The 24,279-nt window shown below is 41.8% G+C and overlaps 1 protein-coding gene across 2 annotated transcripts in view; it reads right to left on the bottom strand.

Annotated features, from left to right (window-relative positions):
• The window catches only part of PARN (poly(A)-specific ribonuclease), a 287,911-nt gene that overhangs the window by 131,644 nt on the left and 131,988 nt on the right, over positions 1-24,279 (bottom strand). For both annotated transcript variants that reach the window (XM_073591082.1, XM_073591083.1), the window contains 2 exons: positions 20,967-21,022; positions 10,789-10,875 (listed from right to left, as the gene is read on the bottom strand). In XM_073591082.1, coding sequence (XP_073447183.1) covers positions 10,789-10,875; positions 20,967-21,022 — 143 coding nt within the window. The remainder of the gene's footprint in view (positions 1-10,788; positions 10,876-20,966; positions 21,023-24,279) is intronic.

Genomic DNA, 24,279 nt, shown 5'->3' with positions numbered 1-24,279 from the left:
AGTGTGGGATGTTTCGTTACATTGGTGGCAAGCAGTGGGACGCTTCCTGCATTCTGAGACATCCAAACTTATACCTGGATCCAAGGTCTGGATAGAAGGAGAGGATAGGAGAGGTACAAATATCAGCCGCCATGGAAGAGGAATTCAGAAGGAGGTTGCGAGAAATGCAGATACAGCACAGAGGACCAGTATAAGAGCAGGTCCTGCTGAGATGGTTTGATTCTATCCGCTGCGAACTCTGGAAGGAAGCGCTAGCCAGTGAGCAGCGACACCAGAGAAAGTTCTCCCCTCCATCCAGGAAAGGTACTGGTCACGGTATGGATTGCGGGTGCTGTTTTTGGGAGAAAAACCGCACAAGGAGCAGACAGCTGAATTAAGCAGGCTGGTCTGGGCAGAGATGCGGCTGGATGAGAGCTACAGAGCCCTCCGGTGGCATGTATCCCAAGCATGCCCTTGGATAGCGGATGAATGCCTAACAGAAGACTTTGGCTACGGTGGCCTGGGACTGTTGTGTGTGAAGCTGACCGGGGACCATAACTTTGGGAAGAATTTGGAGTGGCGGTTAGACGAAATCATGGTTTTTAGAGAAGGGCTACTGAACGTCTCGGAAGTGCACTGGAAGATAGAGTTTCTGGCCGTTCAGGAATGGGAGCTGGAGATCGCCTACAGACAGCTGCTAGACTCTGCTCAGTGCCAGGGCTGGGCACCCTTTGCCTGGGACTATCAGGAAATACCAGCTGACAACTCTGAAATCCCGGCTGAAGAGTTGACAATGTGGCAGACTAACAGTGTGCTTTGCCAACCTGCCCCCGCAGCTATGGACGCGGAGGTCTTATGGCAGATGCAGCAAGTCCTGACTGACCTTGATGATCCTGTTTCTGCATGGGATGATCTTGGATGGAGGAATGTGCCTGTCCAGCAGCATGCCAGAGAATCGGCAGTGGACAATCAGGAGATTGCCATCCCCAAAGCTGAAGCGCTGATAACAGGGCAGAGCTCTGCTAACCTCTGCCCAGCACCGATAGCATCTTCTGGATTCCACGGACAGGAGATGGTGAACCTCTAACCCCAGACAACAGTTGCAGAGACACGGGATTTGACAGACTTTTCTGCTGAGGAAGAACAACCTGATGAGCCTCCAGCAGAAGAGCTGGTATTAGGGCCACTATGCTCTGCCCAGCACCAACAGCAGTACCAGTGGAGTTACAAAGAACTTCCCCAGCAGAAGCGCTGGCCACCAGACAGAGGGTCCAAGGCCTCTGCCCCACATCAGGAGACAGGGGGAGGGGGGAAAGGAGGTGTTAGTTGTCCCTCCCCATCAGTTGGCCAGGGTGGAGGATGCGGTCTTTCCTCCCCAGCAAAGATCCGTGCACCTGGGAGACAGTACCACAGACATGTCGTCCAAGCAGCCAGCTCACCTCCCCAATGGCAGCTACACAGTTTGGGAGTGGAGGAAGCCAGCCTCCTGCCCCAGCGGTTAGCCAGAGCAGAGGATGTGGAGTCCCTAACAGAGGTGCTGGCAACAGGGCAGAGTGCTACCAACCTCTGCCCAGCACCGGCAACAAATGTGGAGTTTCAGGGAGCCGGGGCAGTCGGCCCCTCTGTCCAGCGACAAGCTGAGGTAGTAAAGCTGCTACTCCCAGCTGAATGACTGGCAACAGGGCAGAGTGCCGCTGGCCTCTGCCTATCACCTACAATGTCTACAGCTTCAGGAAGCTGGGGCGATTGGCCCCTCTGCCCAGCAGCAGACCGAGCCCCCGAATGTTAAAAACCACCCAGCTGAAGCACTGGCAGTCGGACAGAGTAAATGACCTCTGCCCCACACCTACTTGTTTCAACTATTCCTTGCAGCCAAGAATGCAGATCATGCGGACTGACTATGCGAGTTCACTTTGCCTGACGAACGCATGTCCAGACCAGGTGGAGGTCTGGGACCTTGTTAGTCAACCTTTGATGGGGGAGAAATGTGACAGACCTAGCCAGGACAGAGGCTTTTGGAGGGCACTGAATGCTAGCCTCTTGCCTACTGATCATGGGCCCTGGCATTTGGGGGAACAGTGCTCTTTTTGAGCTGTATGCCTGGGGACCCTTGAAGTGGTGTTACTTTGGATTCAGGTCCATAACCCCCCCCCCCCCCCCAAGACACACAGACTCTGGGGACCCTGTATACGCCATATTAGAAATAGTGACTGATTCATACTGTTGGGACACATACTGTTAGATGCTAATGACATCAACTCCAGCCACCTGTCTGTTGTCTATCATGTAAATGAGTCTAGTCTGGCTTGCCACAACTTCTAAGAGTATTTCGCCCACTGTTTGTGCTAATTAACCTTGCTATTGTATGAAGGAGTTCTGTGTTGATGTTTATGATAATGTATTATCTACTGTGTGAAGCTCGGTGACAAGTCTGACCTGTGGTCCTATGGTTTCTGGTTAGTTGTATTGTCAGAGTAATATGAGCAGGAGGTAGGAATCTCCTCTAACTGTATACAAGACTTGTATTTTGGTTCTAAGAAAAGAGTCCATGTTCAGCAACTAAACAAGTATCGTCTTGTTTTGTGCTTGTGATCGGTTGGAATATCTGATATCTATATTCAGACTGGGAGGAAGTGGTATATGACATAAGCACTCAAGCGGAGTGTGGGACGTTTCGTTTCAATAATATTTTGCACAGGGTTCTGCTCTGAAAACCTTTGAAATAGAACTCCTTTAACGGAATATACTGTACAGTATTCCAGATACAGCTCCAAAAATATATATAGTAGGGTTGCTTTAAAAGATAGAGAATCAAAAAAAAAAAAAAAAATTAAAAAAATTATAATTATAAAATCAGACTTAGGTCAGACTAAATGTCTTATTTTACACCTAAACTTATGCAACCTTCCTCATATAGTCAGATGAAAACAAAGTTAAATTGCCCATAGATTTCAAAATCCAAAAGCTTTCCCTGCCCCACTGCATAGTATAAATGAAAATTGAGGATGTCAGACAGCTAATGTAATCAGAAAAATATATATGTCTCAAAGACTTAGAGATTACGTTGCACCGGTTCATAAGCGAGCCAGTTTTTTAAAAGAAATCCTATATTCCAGCCGCGGAGATGAAATGTGCAATAAGATGTCAAGCTATATGGTATGTACTCCTACTGGGATCCGCTTAACATTTTAAGACAGCATAAAATGTTCAAAAACATGTGAAGTGCTGTACCAACTACAGCCATTATGGGCATTTTAGAACGAACGGACCTTTTAGTTTGGAAAAGGTTTATTTGAACATCCTGGATTTAGAAACTGAATCCTAACTTCTTTCAGACTGTGTGCTGCTGAGCCAGAGATCATTAAAAGCATTTCCATTCTCCCTTTAGATTTACAAACTAAAAGGTATGTAGAAACATTTGATAATAGCTTGCAGTAACTAACTTTGGCTGGATTTGGCACGAATTGTTAAATTGTCATGGGGGATTTTTTGTTTTTTAATCTTTAGCTAAAGTGGGGTAGTATCCCTAATAATGTAACCCTGTCCCTACAAGATAAGCATTTGCTTCTTCAGCAGTACATGAAAGATGTTAACTACTTATCTTTTCAGTAAGTACAATATTCAAATGCTGCTACTAACTTACAATTTCAAGTTGGATAGAATGCTCCCCACGGGGGCAAGTCACTATAAGGCATAGTGGTGATGAAGCAACCTGTAGGAGGAACCTCAGACCAAGTTAAGGATTTTGACAAAAACACATGATGCCTTTTTCAATATCAACCCCAAGTAGTAAATACTGCTATACAGTGGGGAAATTTTTTTAATCCCCTGCAGATTTTGTAAATTTGCCCACTTAAAACATTAAGAGTCTATAGTTTTTATCATAGGTGTATTTTAAAGGATAGAGACACATCAACCAAAAATCCAGAAAAACACATGATACAAATGTTATAAATGGAGTTGCAGTTCATTGAGTAAAATAAGTAATTGATCCTCAAGAAAAACAAGACTTACAGTGCCTTGAAAAAGTATTCACACCCCTTGGAAATTTCCACATTTTGTAATGTTAGAACCAAAAACTTAAATGTATTTAAATGTATTTTATTGGGATTTTATGTGATAGACATTATTGTGAAGTGGAAGGAAAATGATAAACGGTTTTCCAAATAGCTGAAAAGTGTGGCCTGCATTTGTATTCTGCCCCCTTTAAAATCTAGTGGTACCAATTGCCTTCAGAAGTCGCCTAATTAGTAAATATAGTACTCCTGTGTGTAATTTAATCTCATTATTAATTCAGCTGTTCTGTGTAGCCCTCGGATGTTTGTTAGAGAACCTTTGTGAACAAACCACATCATGGAAGGCCAAGGAACACACCAGACAGGTCAGGGATAAAATTGTGGAGAAGTTTAAAGCAGGGTTAGATTACAAAATATCCCAAGCTTTTAACATCTCATGGAGCACTGTTCAATCAATCATCCAAAAATGGAAAGAGTATGGCACAACTGCAAACTTACCAAGACATGGTCATCCACCTAAACTGACAGGCCGGGCAAGAACAGCATTAATCAGAGAAGCAGCCAAGAGGCCCATGGTAACTCTGGAGCAGCTGCATAGATTCACAGCTCAGGTGGGAGAATCTGTCCACAGGACAACTATTAGTCTTGAACTCCCCTTTGCAGTTTGCGAGAAGCCATGTGGATGACACAGCAAACAAAGTGCTCTGGTCAGAGGAGACCAAAATTTAACTTTTTTGTCCTAAAAGCAAAAAACTATGGTGGAAAACCAACACTGCACATCACCCTAAACACACTCCCCACTGATACATGATGGTGGCAGCATCATGTTGTGGGGACGCTTTTCTCCAGCAGGGACAGGAAAGCTGGTCAGCGTTGATGGGTAGATGGATGGAGCCAAATACAGGGCAATCTTAGAAGAAAACCTGTTAGCGTGCAAAAGGCGTAGGCTGACGAACCCACGTTGGGTGGTGTTTGAGATCCATTATTTCCGGTCAGCTGGAATGCAGGTGGAGTGCTAACCTGCAATTCCTATACAATATATGATCCTGGTCTTTGATTTAAGTGCAATACAACCTTCCCTTTTAAAAAAGGATTTGAATTACTGCACCATGAGAGCGTTCTTTCCTCTCCCTCTTTATATGGCAAAGGAAAAAAAAAAAATTACAGTTGAGCTCATAAGTTTACATACCCTGGCAGAATGTATGATTTCTTGGACATTTTTCAGAGAATATGAATAACACAAAAACTTTTCACTCATGGTTAGTGTTTGGCTTAAGCCATTATTAACTGTGTTTACCCTTTAAATCATGATGAAAACAGAAACTACCCAAATGACCCTGATCAAAAGTAAACATACCCTGGCGATTTTGGCCTGATAACATGCACACAAGTTGACACAAAGGAATTTGAATGGCTATTAAAAAAGGTAACAATCCTCACATGTGATCTGTTTGCTTGTAATTAGTACGTGCGTATAAAAAGGTCAATGAGTTTCTGGACTCCTGACAGACACTTGCATCCTTAATCCAGTGCTGCACTGACAAAGGAAAAGGTAAGGGATAGAAAAAGATATCCAAAGAATTGAGAATGCCAATCAGCAGTGTTCAAACTTCAATCAAGAAGTCGAAAATGTCAGGTAGACAAACTAAAATTTCAACCACAACTGCCAGGAAAATTGTTCAAGATGCAAATAAAAATCCACAAATAACGCCAGGTGAAATACAGGACTCTCTGAAAACATGTGGTGTGGCTGTTTGAAGATGCACAATAAGGAAGCACTTGAAGAAAGATGGGCTGCATGGTCGAGTCCAGAAGAAAGCCATTACTATGCAAATGCCAAAGAATCCCACTTACAATATGCCAAACAGCAGAGACAAACCTCAAACCTCCTGGCACACAGTCATTTGGAGTGATGAGACCAAAATTGAGCTTTTTGGCCACAACCATAAACGTTTCATTTGGAGAGGTGTCAACAAGGCCTATGATGAAAGGTACACCATTCCTACTGTGAAACACGGACGTGGATCGCTGATGTTTTGGGAATGTGTGAGTTACAAAAGGCAAAGGAAATTTGGTAAAAATTGTTGGCAAGATGAATGCAGTATGTCATCAAAAAATACTGGAGGAACATTTGCATTCATCAGCCAGGAAGCTGTGAATGGGACGTACGTGGACATTCCAACATGACAATGATCCAAAATACAAGGCCAAGTCGACCTGTCATTGGCTACAGCAGAATAAAGTGAAGGTTCTGGAGTGGCCATCTCAGTATCCTGACCTCAATATCACTGAGCCACTCAGGGGTGATCTCAAGAGGGCGGTTCATGCAAGACAGCCCAAGAATTTACAGGAATTGGAGGCTTTTTGCCAAGAGAAATGGGCAGCTTTATCATCTGAAAAGATAAAGAGCCTCATCCACAAATACAACGAAAGCGTTCAAGCTGTCATTGATGTTAAAGTGGCAATGCATGGTATTAAGAACTGGGGTATGTAAACTTTTGATCGGGGTCATTTGGGTAGTTTGTTGTGATTATGAATTAAAAAGAGTAAACGGTCGATTTACTCTAAATAAATGGCTTCAGCCAAACATTAAAGAGTGAAAGAAAAGTTTGCGTTTCATTCATATTCTCTAAAAAATGGCCAAGAACTCAAATTCTGCCAGGATATATGTAAACTTTATTTTTTTAATGAATGACAGCAGCGGTTTGGATTCATTTGTGACCTCATGTATGACATCGTGGATTTTCCCATATGCGTAATTTGACTCCCTGTAATAGGGGTCAATTAAAAAAAAAAAAAAAAAAAAAGGATTGTAAAGGTTTTTTTTTTTTTTTTTTTTTTTTAAACATACTTGCCTACACTGTGCAGCTCGTTTTGCACAGAGTGGCCCTGAACCTGCTCTTCTGGGGTCCCCCGGCGGCTCCTACCCACATCTGATAACCCCCTCGGTGAAGCGCTTCCCCAAGAGGGTTAACTTGTGGGCGCGCTTCCGAGTCCAGCATTTGGCGTCCATGGAGGCGAATGCAGGACTCGGCACCGCCCCCCACCCCGGCGCTCGCATCATTGGATTTGATTGACAGCAGCAGGAGAGAATGGCTGCGCTGCTATCAATCTATCCAATCAACAGCTGAGAACCCCAGGCAGAGAGACAGCGCGTCCCCGCTGCATCAAGTTCGAGGGTTCATGTAAGTAAAATGGGGTGGGCTGGGGGGCCGGTCACTGACAGGCGTTTTTCCACCTTAATGCATAGGATGTATTAGCCACTTGCGGACTGCCGCACGCCGATATACGTCCTTACTTTGAAGGGGAATATTGTTATGGCAGCAGCTAGCTGCTATAACCCCGGTATCCCCTTCTTTGGCTGTTTCCGATAAGAGTGGCCTCTGCAGCGGAGTCGCCGCGAGATCACTTTAATCAGCGGCGGGAGAGGACCCCCCGCGCAGCACTCCAGTGCCCTCGTCCGCTTGCCAGAGCAGTCGGCAGCAGCAATCGGATCTTCACCCTTGCTGGGCATGGGGACAAGTGAGGGGAAGATGGCCCCCACCTGTCTCCATAACAATGCAGGGCGGAAGCGACGTCAAAATGTCACTTCCGCCCATAGCTCTTAAAAGGGCCATTTTTTTTTTATTGCATTTAAGTGTAAATATGAGATCTGAGGTCTTTTTGACCCCAGATCTCATATTTAAGAGGTCCTGCCATGCTTTTTTTTCTATTACAAGGGATGTTTACATCCCTTGTAATAGGAATAAAAATGACTTAAAAGTGTAAAAATAAATAAAAAGGTAAAATAAAATGTAAAAAATTTCTTTAAACGTGCCCCATCCTGCCGAGCTCGCGTGCAGAAGCGAACGCATACGCGAGTAGCGCCCACATATGAAAACGGAGTTCACACCACACATGTGAGGTATTGCCACGATCGGTAGAACAAGAGCAATAATTCTAGCCCTAGACCTCTAACTTAAAACATGCAACCTGTTGAATTTTTTAAACATCACCTATGGGGATTTAAGGGTAAAAGTTTGTCGCCATTCCACGAGCGAGAGCAATTTTGAAGCACAACATGTTGGGTATCAATTTACTCGGCATAACATTATCTTTCACAATATAAAAAAAATGGGCTAACTTTACTGTTGTCTTATTTTTTAATTCAAAAAAATATTTCCAAAAGAAAAGTGCGCTTGTAAGACCGCTGCGCAAATAGGGTGTGACAGAAAGTATTGCAACGACTGCCATTTTATTCTCTAGAGTGTTAGGAAAAAAAAAATGTATAATTTTTGGGGGTTCCAAGTAAGTTTCCAGCAAAAGAAAAACAGTTTAACTTGTAAACACCACATCTCAAAAAGAGGCTCGGTCCTTAAGTGGTTATGGTGAAAAAACATGAAGGTTTACAACCCCTTTGAGTCTGGAGAGTGCATTTTGTGTCTGCATGCAGGTGGAGAGGAACCTTTCCTATACTCACTAAGGACCTTATTCACGTGTGGGATCTATACATGGACTTCACAATTTATTTTTTTTATAATTCAAAATGAAGATTTGTTTATCCACTACAGTGGTTTATGATATGTAATTCATGACATAAGAGTGCAGTATGTTTCTTTTCACGTTCTAGGTGTTTACACTTAACATGCAGCTCTTAATGGTAGTTTGTTTACTGGTCATTGATTTGCATGGGTTTGGAACAACCTATTGGTTCCTATATTTTCTAAAAAAGACTTGACTGGGGCAGAGGTTCACCTTCCATCAGAACGACGACCCTAAACATACAGCCAGAGCTACAATGGAATAGTTTAGATCAAAAGCATATTCATGAATTAGAATGACCCAGTCAAAGTCCAGACCTAAATCAAATTGAGAATCTGTGGTAAGACTTGAAAATTGCTGTTCAGACACTCTTCATCCAATTTGACAGAGCTTGAGTTATTCTGCAAAGAATGGGCAAAACTTTGAATCTAGATGTGCAAAGCTGGTAGGGACATACCCAAAAAGACTTGCAGCTGTAACTGCAGCGAAAGGTGGTTCTACAAAGCATTGACGCAGGGGGGCTGAATACAAATGCACACCACACTTTAGATATTTGTAAAAATATTGAAACCCATTTATCATTTTCCTTCCACTTCACAATTTTGTGCCCCTTTATGTAGGTCTATCACATAAAAAAAAAAAAAAAGAAGGTCAGAAAGGTGGCAAAAACACACCACACACACACTCTCGAGGTTGCAGTTGTGATGCATTTTTAGAGTCATGTGTACTTTTCTCCACAGGTGAAAAACACAAAAAATGCATATGCATCTACAACTGAGCAGTGTGAAACCAGCTTATGTGGGGATATGAAGAAAATGCAACTGAAATGGATAGGAAGATGGGGAAGAAATTTTAAACAGATCACCAATGATGGATGTGTAGTAAAGAAGGTACTAAAATTATTGTTTTCCCGCTGATCTAGCCATGAATACAAAAACATTTTTTAGAACATATTCCCACTTTCTCAAACAGTTAGGTTGGGGGGAAAAAGAAAAATGTTTTAAGGAGTGTGGCATGTCAAAAAAGATAAAAATCCTAAATGGTAATTCTATTGTATCCAAAAAACCAAAATGTTATGCACCAACACCCTGTCCAGTCCTCTGTTCCCTGATGACCTTACTAGATTTTTAGCAAGTTAATGGTCACTCCTCTGTCCATTTACCAGTCTGCAGACTTCACTATGTACACATCCCAGGAGGCTGTAAATCAGAGCAATGCAAACAAAGGCATGTGTTGACAGGTCAGCATGTTCATTTGACAGCGCTGACAAATAAATTGCACTATTCTTCTGGCGTAGAAAAAGGGATTGTAATTGGTTGGTGTGGGCACGTGACCATACTTGCTTAATCACTGCATGCCATCGGCGTTATTTTGATACATGGCTTACTGGCTGCGTACGGAGTGAAAAGTGTACAGATCGGCAAATGCGGGAGGTAGTGAACTTGCTATAGAGAAAGTGGAGGCAGGAAGGGTAAAGCAGAACATGTCTGTATGTCTGTATATCACACACACAAATGTATTGTAGTTCACTTACAGGTAGTTGCAGGATACAGTCATGATGTGTAAAAAAAAAAAAAACACAGCTCTCAGCGTGCTTGCGTCTGCCCGCCTGACATGTTTCCTCCGACAGGATTTCATCAGAGGCATGTCCCATTGATGCAAGCACGCCCTTTTAAGCATAATATTTAATGATGCAACTACCGGAAGGCTGAACCCTCGCGTCAGCTGAAAATACAATCACTTTAGAGCACCACAGCCAGGCCTGCGCTCAACGGCTGAGCACTCATAACTGGAAACAAAGAATGACGCACCTTCTGGAGGGTGGAACCCTCCCGGAGCCTCGCCAACCGGAAATGAAGTCACTGGAACGCATCGCAAACGCGCTTGCATTCCACGCCCAAGTGGTAACTCAAGAAGAACACTGGAAGAAAGGCGGAACATGAGTTTGTGCCAATACAGCAACCCAAAACTCTATCAAACCACATAGAAAGCCCATCTTTATGCCAATGGAGACAGAGCACTCAGAACGACAGATGGGCTTTTTATGCAGTTTGATAGTGATTTGGGTTGCTGTATTGGCACGAAATTATGTTCCGCCTTTCTTCCTGTGTTCTTCTTGAGTCACCAATTAAAAGACCTAAAGTACCGAGATAGCGCATACATGACCAGAAACAGCCAGTTCCCCCTCGCAGTAGCAGTAATTTATTTTGTTGTCCATAGATATACAAGCGATGCTCTCCCCCCCCCATCAAGATATTAAAAGACGTCTTACCAAAAGCACTGAATAGTTGATAAAGGTCACTGGTCTTCCATTCTTTTGGAAAAGTTACATGAAGGACATTGTCTCGTTTAGGCAACACTAAAACAAAAAAAAAAAAAAAAAAAAAAAGAAGATTAAAAATTTCAAAAGCAGAAACTGACCGACAGGCTTAGCAAGAAAACAATTTCAAATACATTTTTTTTTATATATTCAGGGAAACTACTGAAATCTTTACGTTCCAATGACAAGTCATGCAAAAGGTATTGGTATAGAGTATTAAAGATTTCTTTAAAAGACCAGTTAGCTCCAACCTCTTTTTGCATAAACACCTAGAACATACTAGTAGTTTCTTTTTCCCCCCATTTAACCCAGCAGGAGTGAACAAAAAACAAAAAAAAGAAAAACCGACAGCTCAAGTTGGAGCCACTGTACTAACTATCCAGCGTTGGTACAGCAATCACACCTGCTGTTGTATTGTGTTCTGACCAGGGGACGGACTGCCCACCCCCGAAAAGAACAGTCTAGTCACCGCTATTAGCTGAAAATGCTGATCGGCAGACCTTTTTCAATCATGCTCCTTCAACATGCCCATTCGGCCGGCTTCTGTTGGACTGACTGCAATACACATGCCGAATGTCAGCCGGTTTCTATTGAACCGGCCGATGCTGCCCAACATTTGGCCCCTATGTGTACTAGGCTTAAGGGTCCATGCACACTAGGCTGAGAAAAATAAAAAGAAGCTCATATAGAGCATTTTTGTACAGGCGTTTAGGAGAGTTTCAAAGGAGTATGGGATTTGTCCCCCCCTATATGAACCATAGATACCTAGGTGGATGCAGCATCGGTCCCCTGTTGGCTCCAAGACTGAGAACTGAGCAAAGACTGCCGATCACTTAGTTCTCAGAGTTCCCTGAGCACAGAGCTGGTGACTGTCAGTCACCAGGTCTCTGCTTTTCCATGCTCACTGAAACACTGGGCGGCTCAGGCTCAAAGTGGTTAGCTGAGGCTGAGTCAGGTGGTAGGACAGGCATGTGGGCAGATCCCGACCATACGGTCGCAATGTTTCTCGAGCCTGGACCGGCTCTGTGACGTCAGCTTCAGTCCGCTGAAAAAACGGGTCACGGGAGTCCATAACGAACTGCACTCCTGCAATTCATAGGAAAAGTGCAGCCAAACGAGCTTTGGCTGTACTTCTGGGAGCATTCAGCATTTTTTTCCTGCCAGGAAAGCTCTCAGACATGCAAGCAGAAAAATGGGAACATGCAACAAATATAAAGTATGTATAGTCCCAACTTGGGTGGAAATGTGGAAACACTTTAAAGAGGAAGTAAGCCCTAACGGGTTTTACTTCCTCTTTTGTTTCCCTGCAAAAGGTAAAGCATAATGGGCTACTATGCATCGCATAGAAGCCCATTATGTGTCGCTTACCTGACACAGGAGCCTGCGATGTTACCGCTGGCCCCTCTTCCACGAAGCGTCGATCTTCCTTCTGGGTATCGCAGCTCCGGCGCTGTGATTGGCCGGAGCCACGTTGACATCACTCTAGCGCATGCGTGCGGGAGCCGCCACAATCACCGTTAGAAATGGCACGCCCAGTGCGTCTGCGCGCCATTGCCTACGGCGCATGCGCCGTAGACATCGGTGCCTGTCTTTTGCAAATATCTCCTAAACCGTGTAGGTTAAGGAGATATTTCTTGCACCTACAGGAAAGTCTTAATCTAGGCTTACCTGTAGGTAAAAGTGGTCTGTAAGGGTTTACAACCACTTTAAGCCTTTTGGGTCTGTATGGATTTCTTCTAGGCAGTCCGGCTTTCTCCCCGTCCTAAAAAATACCTGTGTGTAAATTGGATATCGCTTAACCACTTCCCGACCGCCGCACGACTATATACGTCCTAAGTTTGAACGGGGATATCGTTGTTATGGCAGCAGCTAGCTGCCATAACCCCGGTATCCCCGTTTTCGTGCGGCGGCCGGCTTTCAGATAAAAGTGGTCCCTGCGGCGGATTCGCCGCGAGATCACTTTTATCGGTGGCGGGAGAGGGGCCCCCCTCCCGCCGCGATCCGGTGCCCTCCGCCGCTTACCGGAGCAGTCGGTAGCGGCGGAGGCGATCGCGTCCTCTTCCGTGGTTTGTCTGGAGACAAGTGAGGCCAAGATGGCGCTCACTCGTCTCCATGACACTGCTGGGCGGAAGCGACGTCAAAACGTCACTTCAGTCCACGCCTCTTAAAGGCATATTTTTTCAAATGTCATTTTTCTAAATGACTTTTTTTTTTATTGCATTTTAGTGTAAATATGAGATCTGAGGTCTTTTTGACCCCAGATCTCATATTTAAGAGGTCCTGCCATGCTTTTTTCTATTACAAGGGATGTTTACATTCCTTGTAATAGGAATAAAAGTGACACAATTTTTTTTTTTTTAAACAGTGTAAAAATAAATAAAATATTGTAAAATAAATTAAAAAAAAAATTTTTTTAAAACCCCCCTGTCCCGACGAGCTCGCGCGCAGAAGCGAACGCATACGCGAGTAGCACCCGCATATGAAAACGGTGGTCAAACCACACATGTGAGGTATCGCCGCGACCGGTAGAGCGAGAGCAATAATTCTAGCCCTAGACCTCCTCTGTAGTGCAAAATATGCAACCTGTAGAATTTTTTAAACGTCGCCTATGGAGATTTTTGAGGGTAAAAGTTTGACGCCATTCCACGAGCGGGCGCAATTTTCAAGCATGACATGTTGGGTATCAATTTACTTGGCGTAACATTATATTTCACAATATAAAAAAAAATTGGGATAACTTTACTGTTTTATTTTTTTATTCAAAAAAGTGAATTTTTTTCCAAAAAAAAGTGCGCTTATAAGACCGCTGCGCAAATACGGTGCAAAAAAAAGTATTGCAATGACCGACATTATATTCTCTAGGGTGTTAGAAGAAAAACCATATATAATGTTTGGGGGTTCTAAGTAATTTTCTAGCAGAAAAACCTGTTTTAAACATGTAAACACCTAAAATCCAAAACGAGGCTGGTCCTTAAGTGGTTAATAGGAGCTTATGAGACTTTGACAGTTGTAGGCAAACTGCATCATGACACTAAAACAATCCAAACAGCTCGTGCTGCACTTTTATTTAGGAAGCAGCAAACCTAGCGAGTGCAATAATGTCTGGCTACCAGGTAAGATGTGGACCAAGGAAAGTTCTACAAAAACTCTGGGATTCAGGACCCATAATAGAATTTAAGATTGAGAAAAAAAAAAAAAATAAAAAAAAAAGGTATTTATATCGCCAACGCCTAGCCGAACTACATTGCATCTGAGCACCACAAACCAAATACGCCATTTAAGTCATTTTTAATATTCAAACAGGAAACCCACCCATCCATGTCTCCATGCTTTATTTTAAAGAGAAATCACTTTGAAAAACACCCCCTAGCAATTCTGGCCATTTTGAGTAAGGACAGAATATTCATGCAGCATTTTACTTCCTATAATACATCTGCCCTTAACTCAGGCATGCAGGCTGGAGGGTGTGCTTAGGTGAGAAAATTACTCCTCCCCTGATGAAGGCTCCTGCGATGTAGGACATAATTTGCCAAGGCACTGGAAACCAGGAAGTAACTGAAGAAATGTAAAATGTTTAAACACAAGTAAATGCAATATACATTCCTATCAGTTTACTAATGCTAGCAACATACAGACTAAATATCGAAAGAGTAAAGTTAAAGTTTAAGTGATGCGCACACACTGACCATCATCAACATACACAAAATGGACCAGAGCATGTATGTAAAACAAAAATGTACTTAAAGTGAAGCAATACCTTTTTACACCTCCCATTGCATGTACTGCACTGCAATAGTAATTTACAGATGTCGTTGGACACAGTGAGAATTATGTGACAAACTAGCATCAAGAACTATGATGTACTCTGAAAAGTACAATAACTGTGTACATGTTGAAAGCAAAATAGAAACCGATGAAAAATGCTTACAAACTACATACAGTATATAGTACATTGTATACATATTGAAATACAAATAAAAAATGGTGATAAAAATAAAAACCAAAAAGTCCAACTGGAATCAACACCACTCAAAATGCGAAAAATAAAATCCACCAATGTTAGTTAAGACAAATGAGGGTGAAAAAGCCACCAAGGACCTTAGGGGGCTTGCCAAGACAAAATAAAAAAAGAGACCAATGTCCACCTTGACGTTAAGATTAGATGACCAACTGGACCAAAACAGGTAAGTGGGAGTGTGGGAACAGCAAAGGTGAGCAGAAGAGCTGTTGATGGTTCAAGAGCAGTCACCAAAAGGTATAAGAGGCTTACCAGAGGTTATTGACTTGAAAAGACTTACGTCATCCAAGTCAAAAAAGCTTAGTGACCGCCTGGTCAAGATGATGGATCTTCCTCAAATATCCTCAATGACTTCCGAATAGGAATGGCAATTTAACCTCCACAGTTATCCATACATTAAAAAGAGAAATTCCAAAAATGCCACAGACGGATAATCATAACCCATGCAAGAAATGGATAGAAAACTCACATAGCATAATACCGTAAAACTGGTTTATTTAAAAATTATAAAAATAGACTCAGAAGATCATCAAAAGCAGAAAGATAAAATAGCGGTAATTGTGAGGGGTCCACCCAACATGTTTCTGCTAAAAAGCCGTTATCTGGGGTGCGGAACCCCCCCACCTCACCGCTTTATAAAACAATGACCCCTCTTGAAAAGGGTCATGATACTGGAGGTGCATCGAAATTGAATCACTTCCGGTTAAACTTCCAATTTTTACATTAGCCCCTATGCGGGCAAGAAACCAAAAGGTATCATCCTGCAAAACAAATATAGTAGTTTTATATCAGTGTAGCAAGCTAAAAAAGACAAGACTTGGCCGTAAATGTTATTAAGTGAAAAACGGGACCAAGCCTCGTTTTCACAATAGAACATGAGAGGCTGCCTGTGCTGTGCACAGCCAAGCCTCGTTCTGCAATCCAAACGTGACATCACGGTGCCGTGTAGAACTCACGGCGACGCGGCGTTCCGCACATAGAAACCAAGCCTCAATCTGAGGTCAGTCTCATAATACACGGACGTTGGAACGTGTTCAGTGAGCCATAAACAATAGGCTGAGCTAAATCCTAACAGCACCGTGTGTCGTGACATCATTAGTCACAGCTGCGGCATCCTGGCACCACGTAGGAAGCAAACCAGACCTCATTATAAGGATGATCACAGGGCTTCCTTAGTAGTAAACAGTACAATCCACTGGAACCGCCCAGCAGAGTCTTTGAATAGAAACCGATTGGACAGCCGATGTTTGGATCACAGTAACTAAATATGATCACACGTCACAGGACCAGAGAAGGGCCATATTATAGATTAAATAAAATGTGAGCCATATTAAATGAGCAATATACTCATGTATGGGAAAGTCTAGACAGGGTACAAACTACGACCTCTAGCAACTGGGGGTCATAATTAAATAACACCAAAGGGGGTCATTATTGCATACTACTAAATGTCAGAACTAATTGACATAATAATACAGTCCCAGGCAATGTTACAATTACAAAAATATAAGGAATGTTAGACTTACCATAAAATATTGTAACAATAAAAAGTGTGATAATAAAAAAAGAAAGAAGAAAAACCTATTAAGCTTGATTAATAAATGAGTTGATGTCCCACTCCACGTTCATCCCTTGTGGAAAGTGGGACTGCAACTTATATATCCAATATGTCTCTAATCGCGAGACACCCCTCAAGATAGCTCCTCCCCTCCATGGGGCAACATACTTAAGAAACTGTGTGCCCTTAGGATTCCAGTCATGAAATTCTCTATAATGCCGGGGGACCGTATGTTTGGTACTACCCGCCTTAATCAGATTTATGCGTTCAGATACTCTAGTTGAAAAAGATCTGATGGTCCAGCCCACATACTGTTTGCCACACGGGCAAGTAAGCAAATATACTAATGCTGTGGTGGCACAGGTACAGAAATACTTAATCTGATGTGTGGCCGGTGACAGTGGAAATTAAGTTTTAACTAGCTCTCCTACCGCACGTATTCGACTGGCATACCAAGCATTTTTTACATGGATGGAACCCAATCCAATCATGAAAAAAAGATGGTCTGCTTGGAGGATTGATATTAGATGCCAACTTACCCCGGAGTGAAGGTACTCCCCTAAAAACTACTTTCGGTGTATCGGGCAATAGGGGGCCCAAGACTATCGGTTTTTAGGACACCCCAATGATGTTCAAAGATTCGCTTGATTTGCTTGTGTTGGATGGAAAAAGATGTTAAAAAAGACCATTTAAAATCCTCATTTTCCTGTCGAGGCTTATCCTCCAACAGTGAAGAACGGTCAATATCACAAGTGTTGGAGATTTCTTTGTCTATATCAGAAGCGTCGTAACCCTTTGAGAAATCTCTTAAGATATTAGCTTGAATCCTAAAGGTGTTTAAATCTGTACAGTTCCTGCACAGCCGCAGGAACTGGCTCTTAGGGACTGACCTAATCCACAGTTGTGATGGCAACTGTCTGTGGGTATGTACCCATTTCTATCTGTTGATTTAAAATAGGTACTAAAATATAAATTTATGGTCAGTTCTTTCAATGACAAGATCCAAAAAATGAATAGTAGATCTGCTGGCCTCAAAAGTCAGGGTTATACCCCTGTCGTTATCGTTAAGAACCCGAAAAAAAAAAATCCTCCAAACCATCATGAGTGCCAGTCCATAGGAGGAGGATGTTGTCTATGTACCGGGCCCACAGCAGAGGCTGTGGGTTCTCCATGGCATAGACTTGAGGCCAGCAGATCTACTATTCATATCTTAAGAGAACGATTTCTCGAAAAGTGTTGACGCTTCTGATATAGACAAAGAAATCGCCAACACTTTTGATATTGACCGTTCTTCACTGTTGGAGGATAAGCCTAGACAGGAAAATGAGGATTTTAAATGGTCTTTTTTAACATCTTTTTCCATCCAACACAAGCAAATCAAGTGAATCTTTGAACATCATTGGGATGTCCTAAAAAACGATAGTCTTGGGCCCCCTATTGCCCGATACACCGAAAGTAGTTTTTAGGGGAGTACCTTCACTCTGGAGTAAGTTGGCATCTAATATCAATCCTCCGAGCAGACCATCTTTTTTCCCCATGATTGGATTGGGTTCCATCCATGTAAAAAATGCTTGGTATGCCAGTCGAATACGTGCGGTAGGAGAGCTAGTTACAACTTCATTTCCACTGTCACCGGCCACGCATATCAGATTAAGCATTTCTGTACCTGTGCCACCACAGCATTAGTATATTTGCTTACTTGCCCGTGTGGCAAATAGTATGTGGGCCGGACCATCAGATCTTTTTCAACTAGAGTATCCGAACGCATAAATCTGATTAAGGCGGGTAGTACCAAACATACGGTCCCCCGGCATTATAGAGAATTTCATGACAGGAATCCTAAGGGCACACAGTTTTATTATTGATAAGTATGTTGCCCCATGGGAGGGGAGGAGCCATCTTGAGGGGTGTCTCGCGATTAGAGACATATTGGATATATGAGTTGCAGTCCCACTTTCCACAAGGGATGAACGTGGAGTGGGACATCAACTCATTTATCAATCAAGCTTAATAGGTTTTTCTCTCTTTTTTATTGTTATCACTTTTTATTGTTATTACAATTTTTTATGGTAAGGCTAACATTCCTTCTATTTTTGTAATTGTAACATTGCCTGGGACTGTATTATTATGTCAATTAGTTATGACATTTAGTAGTATGCAATAATGACCCCCTTTGATTGGTGTTAATTATGACCCCCAGTTGCTAGAGGTCGTAGTTTGTACCCTGTCTAGACTTTCCCATACATGAGTATATTGCTCATTTAATATGGCTCACGTTTTATTTAATCTATAATATGACCCTTTTCTGGTCCTGTGACGTGTGATCATATTTAGTTACTGTGATCCAAACATCGGCTGTCCAATCGGTTTCTATTCAAAGACTCTGCTGGGCGGTTCCAGTGGACTGTACTTTTACTACTAAGGAAGCCATGTGATCATCCTCATAATGAGGTCTGGTTTGCTTCCTACGTGGTGCCAGGATGCCGTAGCTGTGACTAATGATGTCACGACGCACAGCGCTGTTAGGATTTAGCTCCGCCTATTGTTTATGGCTCGCTGAACACGTTCCAACGTCAGCGTATTATGAGACTGACCTCAGATTGAGGCTTGGTTTCTATGTGCGGAACGCCGCGTCGCCGTGAGTTCTACACGGCGCCATGACGTCACGCTTGGATTGCAGAACGAGGCTTGGCTGTGCACAGCACAGGCAGCCTCTCATGTTCTAGTGTGAAAACGAGACTTGGTCCCATTTTTCACTTGTCATTTACGGCCAAGTCTTGTCTTTTTTAGCTTGCTACACTGATATAAAACTACTATATTTGTTTTGCAGGATGATACCTTTTGGTTTCTTGCCCGCATAGGGGCTAATGTAAAAATTGGAAGTTTATCTAACCGGAAGCGAATCAATTTCGATGCACTTCTGGTATCATGACACTTTTCAAGAGGGGTCATTATTGTTTTATAAAGCGGTGAGGTTGGAGGGTTCCGCCCCCCAGATGACGGCTTTTTAGCAGAAACAGGTTGGGTGGACCCCTCACTATTACCGCTATTTTATCTTTCTGCTTTAGATGATCTTCTAACATGCAAGTCTATTTTTATAATTTTTAAATAAACCAGTTTTACAGTATGCTATGAGTTTTCTATCCATTTCTCGCATGGGTTATGATTATCCGTCCGTGGCATTTTTGGAATTTTTATAATGTATGGATAACTGTGGAGGTTGAATTGCCATTCCTATTCGGAAGTCATTGAGGATATTCGAGGAAAATCCATCATCTTGACCAGGCGGTGATTAAGCTTTTTTGACTTGGATGACGCAAGTCTTTTCAAGTCAACAACCTCTGGTAAGCCTCTTATACCTTTGGTGACGGCTCTTGAACCATCAACAGCTCTTCTGCTCACCTTTGCTGTTCCCACAGTCCCACTTACCTGTCTTGGTCCAGTTGGTCGTCTAATCTTAACGTCAAGGTGGACATTGGTCTCTTATTATTTTGTCTTGGCAAGCCCCCTAAGATCCTTGGTGGTGGCTTTTTCACCCTCATTTGTCTCTACAAACATTGGTGGATTTTATTTTTTGCATTTTGAGTGGTGTTAATTCCAGCTGGACTTTTTGGATTTTATCACCATTTTTTTATTTTATTATTTGTATTTCAATATGTATACAACGCACTATATGTAGTTTGTAAGCATTTTTCATTGGTTTCTAATTTGCTAACAACATGTACACAGTTATTGTACTTTTCAGAGTACATCATAGTTCTTGATGCTAGTTTGTCACATAATTCTCACTGTGTCCAACGACATTTATAAAAAGGAATTTTTTTGAGGGTTTATAGCGCCACACTTTTATTTATTTTCTTACACTTGGGTCTATAGGTGTGTTGGCTGCCATTTACTTAGTTTTTTTACGCAGCGCCATAATATATATATATATATATATATATATATATATATATATATATATATATATATATATATATATATATATATATATATATATATATATATATATATATATATATATATATATATACACACACACACACACACACACATACATACACACACACATACATACTGTAGTCCTGGGTTCCCCCCCCACCCCGGTGCTCCCCAAGTTTAGTGTCCCTGTAACTTATGGTTCGGTAGCAGTTCCATGTTAAGCTGACCAAGATTTGAGCCACAGGCCTTTTGCTTCAGGAGACAGAACACTCAGATGTGAACAAGGGCTATTGAAATGGATTTGTCATGTTGGGTGTTTTTAGAGCTCAGGCTTACAGCAGAAAAACGCCTCGGTGTGAACGGAGCCCAAGTCTTGCAGCAGGAGAATTAATCCAAATGGCAAACATTTTATTAGGTCCGACACAAAGCATACATTTGCATATTTGATGCAGTTTTAAAGTGTCTTCAGGGAGAAGAAAAAAAAAAGTATATAAAATCAGTACACAGATAGAACTATGGGTTCTATCAGCTAAACCAAAATTATTGAGTGCAGGCAAATAGTTTAAACATTAAGTTAGAACATAGCAAACAATATTCAAAGAATTTACTTACAGTCAGGTCCCTCCAGATTTAGATAAGGAATGTCCATAACTCTCATCAAAAATAACCTGAAATTAGAAGATTAGATAGGTTATATAAATAGAAAAGACATTCTGAGTAATGAATTAACGCCTTTAGTTAAGAATTACTCACAAGAGAATAACTGGCTGAACTGCAAAATACACAAATACACAACAGAATCTTGGGAAAAAATTGACTTTATACTTAAAAAAAAAATATATATAATTGTTTCCGACAACAAATGTTTTACACCTAGCAATGGAAAAGTATTAAAAAATGCAAAAAATGCATGAGCTTCAGCACAACTTCCTACATACAGCATTTTCATATATTTGTGTTCATGTGTTCGCTTGTAATTTTAAGAGGACAACTATAGGCCAGTGTGGAGTATCTTCGCGCTTGTGTCAATGGGCAAACGGTTTGCTTTGACATTGGTTTGAGTCCCTTCTAAGAGCATTCAGAATTGACAGCTACATTTGACCTGCAGTTGATCTTAGGATCAAAATTTGATCAAGATGCTTTTGCAATCCCATAAGTAGAAGAAGAGATCCAGTCTTGATATGAACATTACAAACCGGCCTTACATTTTTCATAAGATCACCATGTGCAGACAGTTTCTAATGTGCATTTGAAGAACCTGACCGGTCAAAGTAACACTAGAAGTAAACTCCTTTTAATTTTTTTTAGGATTGGTTAAGCACCGATGTTTGATTTCCTACAATGGGGTACAAAGGCCAGATTGGGTCTGTTTGTGCTTTTGCTTTTATTCTTCTTTACAAGTCTATGTAAATGCATGGCAACCAAATGAGAAAAAAAAAATAAATAAAAAAATTCAAGCCCATATTCACCAACCTTTATATTCCGAGACTGCATTGGTAGTAGCACCCAGGAATAATTTGTGCAACTGCCTCTCCAACAAGGCATAAGAGCATCTCTTGTAAAGCACTGAAAATGGGTGATATTGCCAAGTCCTGATTCCAGATATGCAAGTGGCCAGAATCTGACAAATCTGGTCAATGACAAAGTATAAAATAATAAACACTCTAAACTAGCCCATAATAAAATGAACCTGGACAGTTAAACCAAAGAAGTGGGATAGATTGCTAAAAAGCGATCTATGAATGGCCAATAGGTTCACCCCCTCAATTCATAGAGTAGGTTTCCTTCATAGAAGCTGTAGTACTGCTTCTATGAATGGAGCAGCTGGGCGGAAAGGATGGGCATAGTCAGCAACTTGATGAGTGGCAGTCCCTTCATTCTATTAACCCCAGCCACACTGGAAGACAACAGCTGCAGGAGTAGGGGGGGGGGGCATTAGGAGGAAGAGTTCAACTAACGGAAGAGGCATCAGCACATACCAACTTATGCAGATAGTTTATGGCTGTACTTGGGCTTTAAAGGATGAGGGTGGGGAATTAATGTTCACCATTTACCATAGTGAGCCCTGTTTGTACTGTGCTGGTCAATCTCATTATCTGCTGTAAACTAGACTTAAACATGCTGTCCTAACAAAGATTTCAAGAACTCAAGGCTTGAGTAACTACATTGCATAGTGTTGCATGTTCCCAAATTATTCCCTCCAATTACACTGTCAAATTGTTCAGCTTAACTTGCAGGCATATGTACAAAACCTGCTTCAAAGAAACAGTTTTTTTGTTTTTTTTAGTTTTTAATTGCCTTTAGGTATGCAGTGTGAATGGGAACAGTGTGGGTTTCGCAAATTTGACTGCAAAAGTAAAAAATTTACAAGGTCACCTTATTGAAACAAGCAAGCAGTTTTAGGTGATCTGATTTACTAAGATTTTCCTGATTTGAATTGCTTGCTATGAGTCAGGGTCTTCAACAAAAATCAGAGACTGCCAGGACTGCTAGCCTTTTCAGAAACGTGAAGATTTTCTTCAAATGTAGCACACATCCTGTGGTGCGCTGCAATGTATGTGCATCAGAGTGGCATTGCTCTAGTGCGATAGGGTACCATTCAAAATTAATAGCACAGCTACTTGCCAATGCACAAAAGGTGTGTTCCAGCCCTTTATGCCAGGTCAAAGTAGTACATGCACATTTCCCCATGTTTTATCTATCAAAAGGCCCTGCAAGCACAGGAAAACACCTGTTGATCTGCCAGTAACGCACTTTGCTCCCAATTCCTGTTGTGGACTAACAATTCCTGTGGACTGGGTAAGGCCTGTCCTGTCCATTTGTCTTTTGCAAAGTCAATCTCCCTCCTATCATTTTCCACACACCATAAAAGATAACTCGGAGGGCCAATTAAATACGGCTTCCAAAAGTAGATTTAACAAAGCAAGAAGAAGCCAATAAGAAATTGTTCAGGGTTCAAGGGTTTGCACACACCTCCTCAAAAGGACTTTCTACTATGCCCTAGGTATTTAAGAAACCTGGTCAGTAACAGCTTATTTCAAAGTATCATGTTTTACTTGAAGGTCTCATCATAGATTTACATCAAAAACATGCACTGACCAAATTGATGAATCTGTCCAGGATCATTCCGTTAATGGTTAGTGATTTTTTTTTTTCTAAAAGTAGCTTTTGACGTGTTCAAGTATTTCACCTAACACCACTGGTATCACAGCATTAACATCACACTGAGTGGAGTAGCTGGTGAAAAACACGTTTGATTGCTACAGTTTTGATTCTAGTACACTTGTTAGAGTGAGCTTTAAGATCAGAGAATGAATATAACCCGGCTTTAAAAAGAAATTTAAAGGAATGTTTAAATACTGTCCTCTAAGGTGAAAATGCATTTAACACAGGTTTGTGGCGAATCCTGCAGGCTTGAAATTTGTGGTCCCAGGAACACTATGTCCGAATTGTTGGGAAATGTTTTAAACCACAAGACGCTGGATGGCTTTAAACCATGTCCAGCAGGCTTAATAAAGACCAATAATGGCACTTTTGGATAAGCCGGCCCCCCCCCTGAACTTCTTTGTAACCCCCCCCCCCCCCCCCAAAGTTTAGTGAGTAATGAAGCTGCTGTAGGAAAAGGAGGAATAAAGCTGAAGAACTGCAGAGGTACCAGTGCCTTGAAAAAGTATTCATACCCCTTGAAAAATGTTCACATTTTGTCCTGTTACAATCAAACGTGAATGTATTTTATTGGGATTTTATGTGATAGACCAACACAAAGTGGCACATAAAATTGTTAAGTGGAAGGAAAATAAATGGTTTTCAATTTTTTTTTTTTTTTACACAATATGTGAAAAGTGGCGTGCATTTGTATTCAGACCCCTTTACTGTGATACCCCTGACTAAAATCTAATGGAACCAATTGCCTTCAAAAGTCCCC

The sequence above is a fragment of the Aquarana catesbeiana genome, linkage group LG06 (assembly GCF_042186555.1).
Source record: "Aquarana catesbeiana isolate 2022-GZ linkage group LG06, ASM4218655v1, whole genome shotgun sequence".
Lineage (NCBI taxonomy): Eukaryota > Metazoa > Chordata > Amphibia > Anura > Ranidae > Aquarana > Aquarana catesbeiana.
The sequence above is the reverse complement of the archived record's forward strand: the minus strand, read 5'-3'. Positions and strand labels throughout refer to the sequence as shown.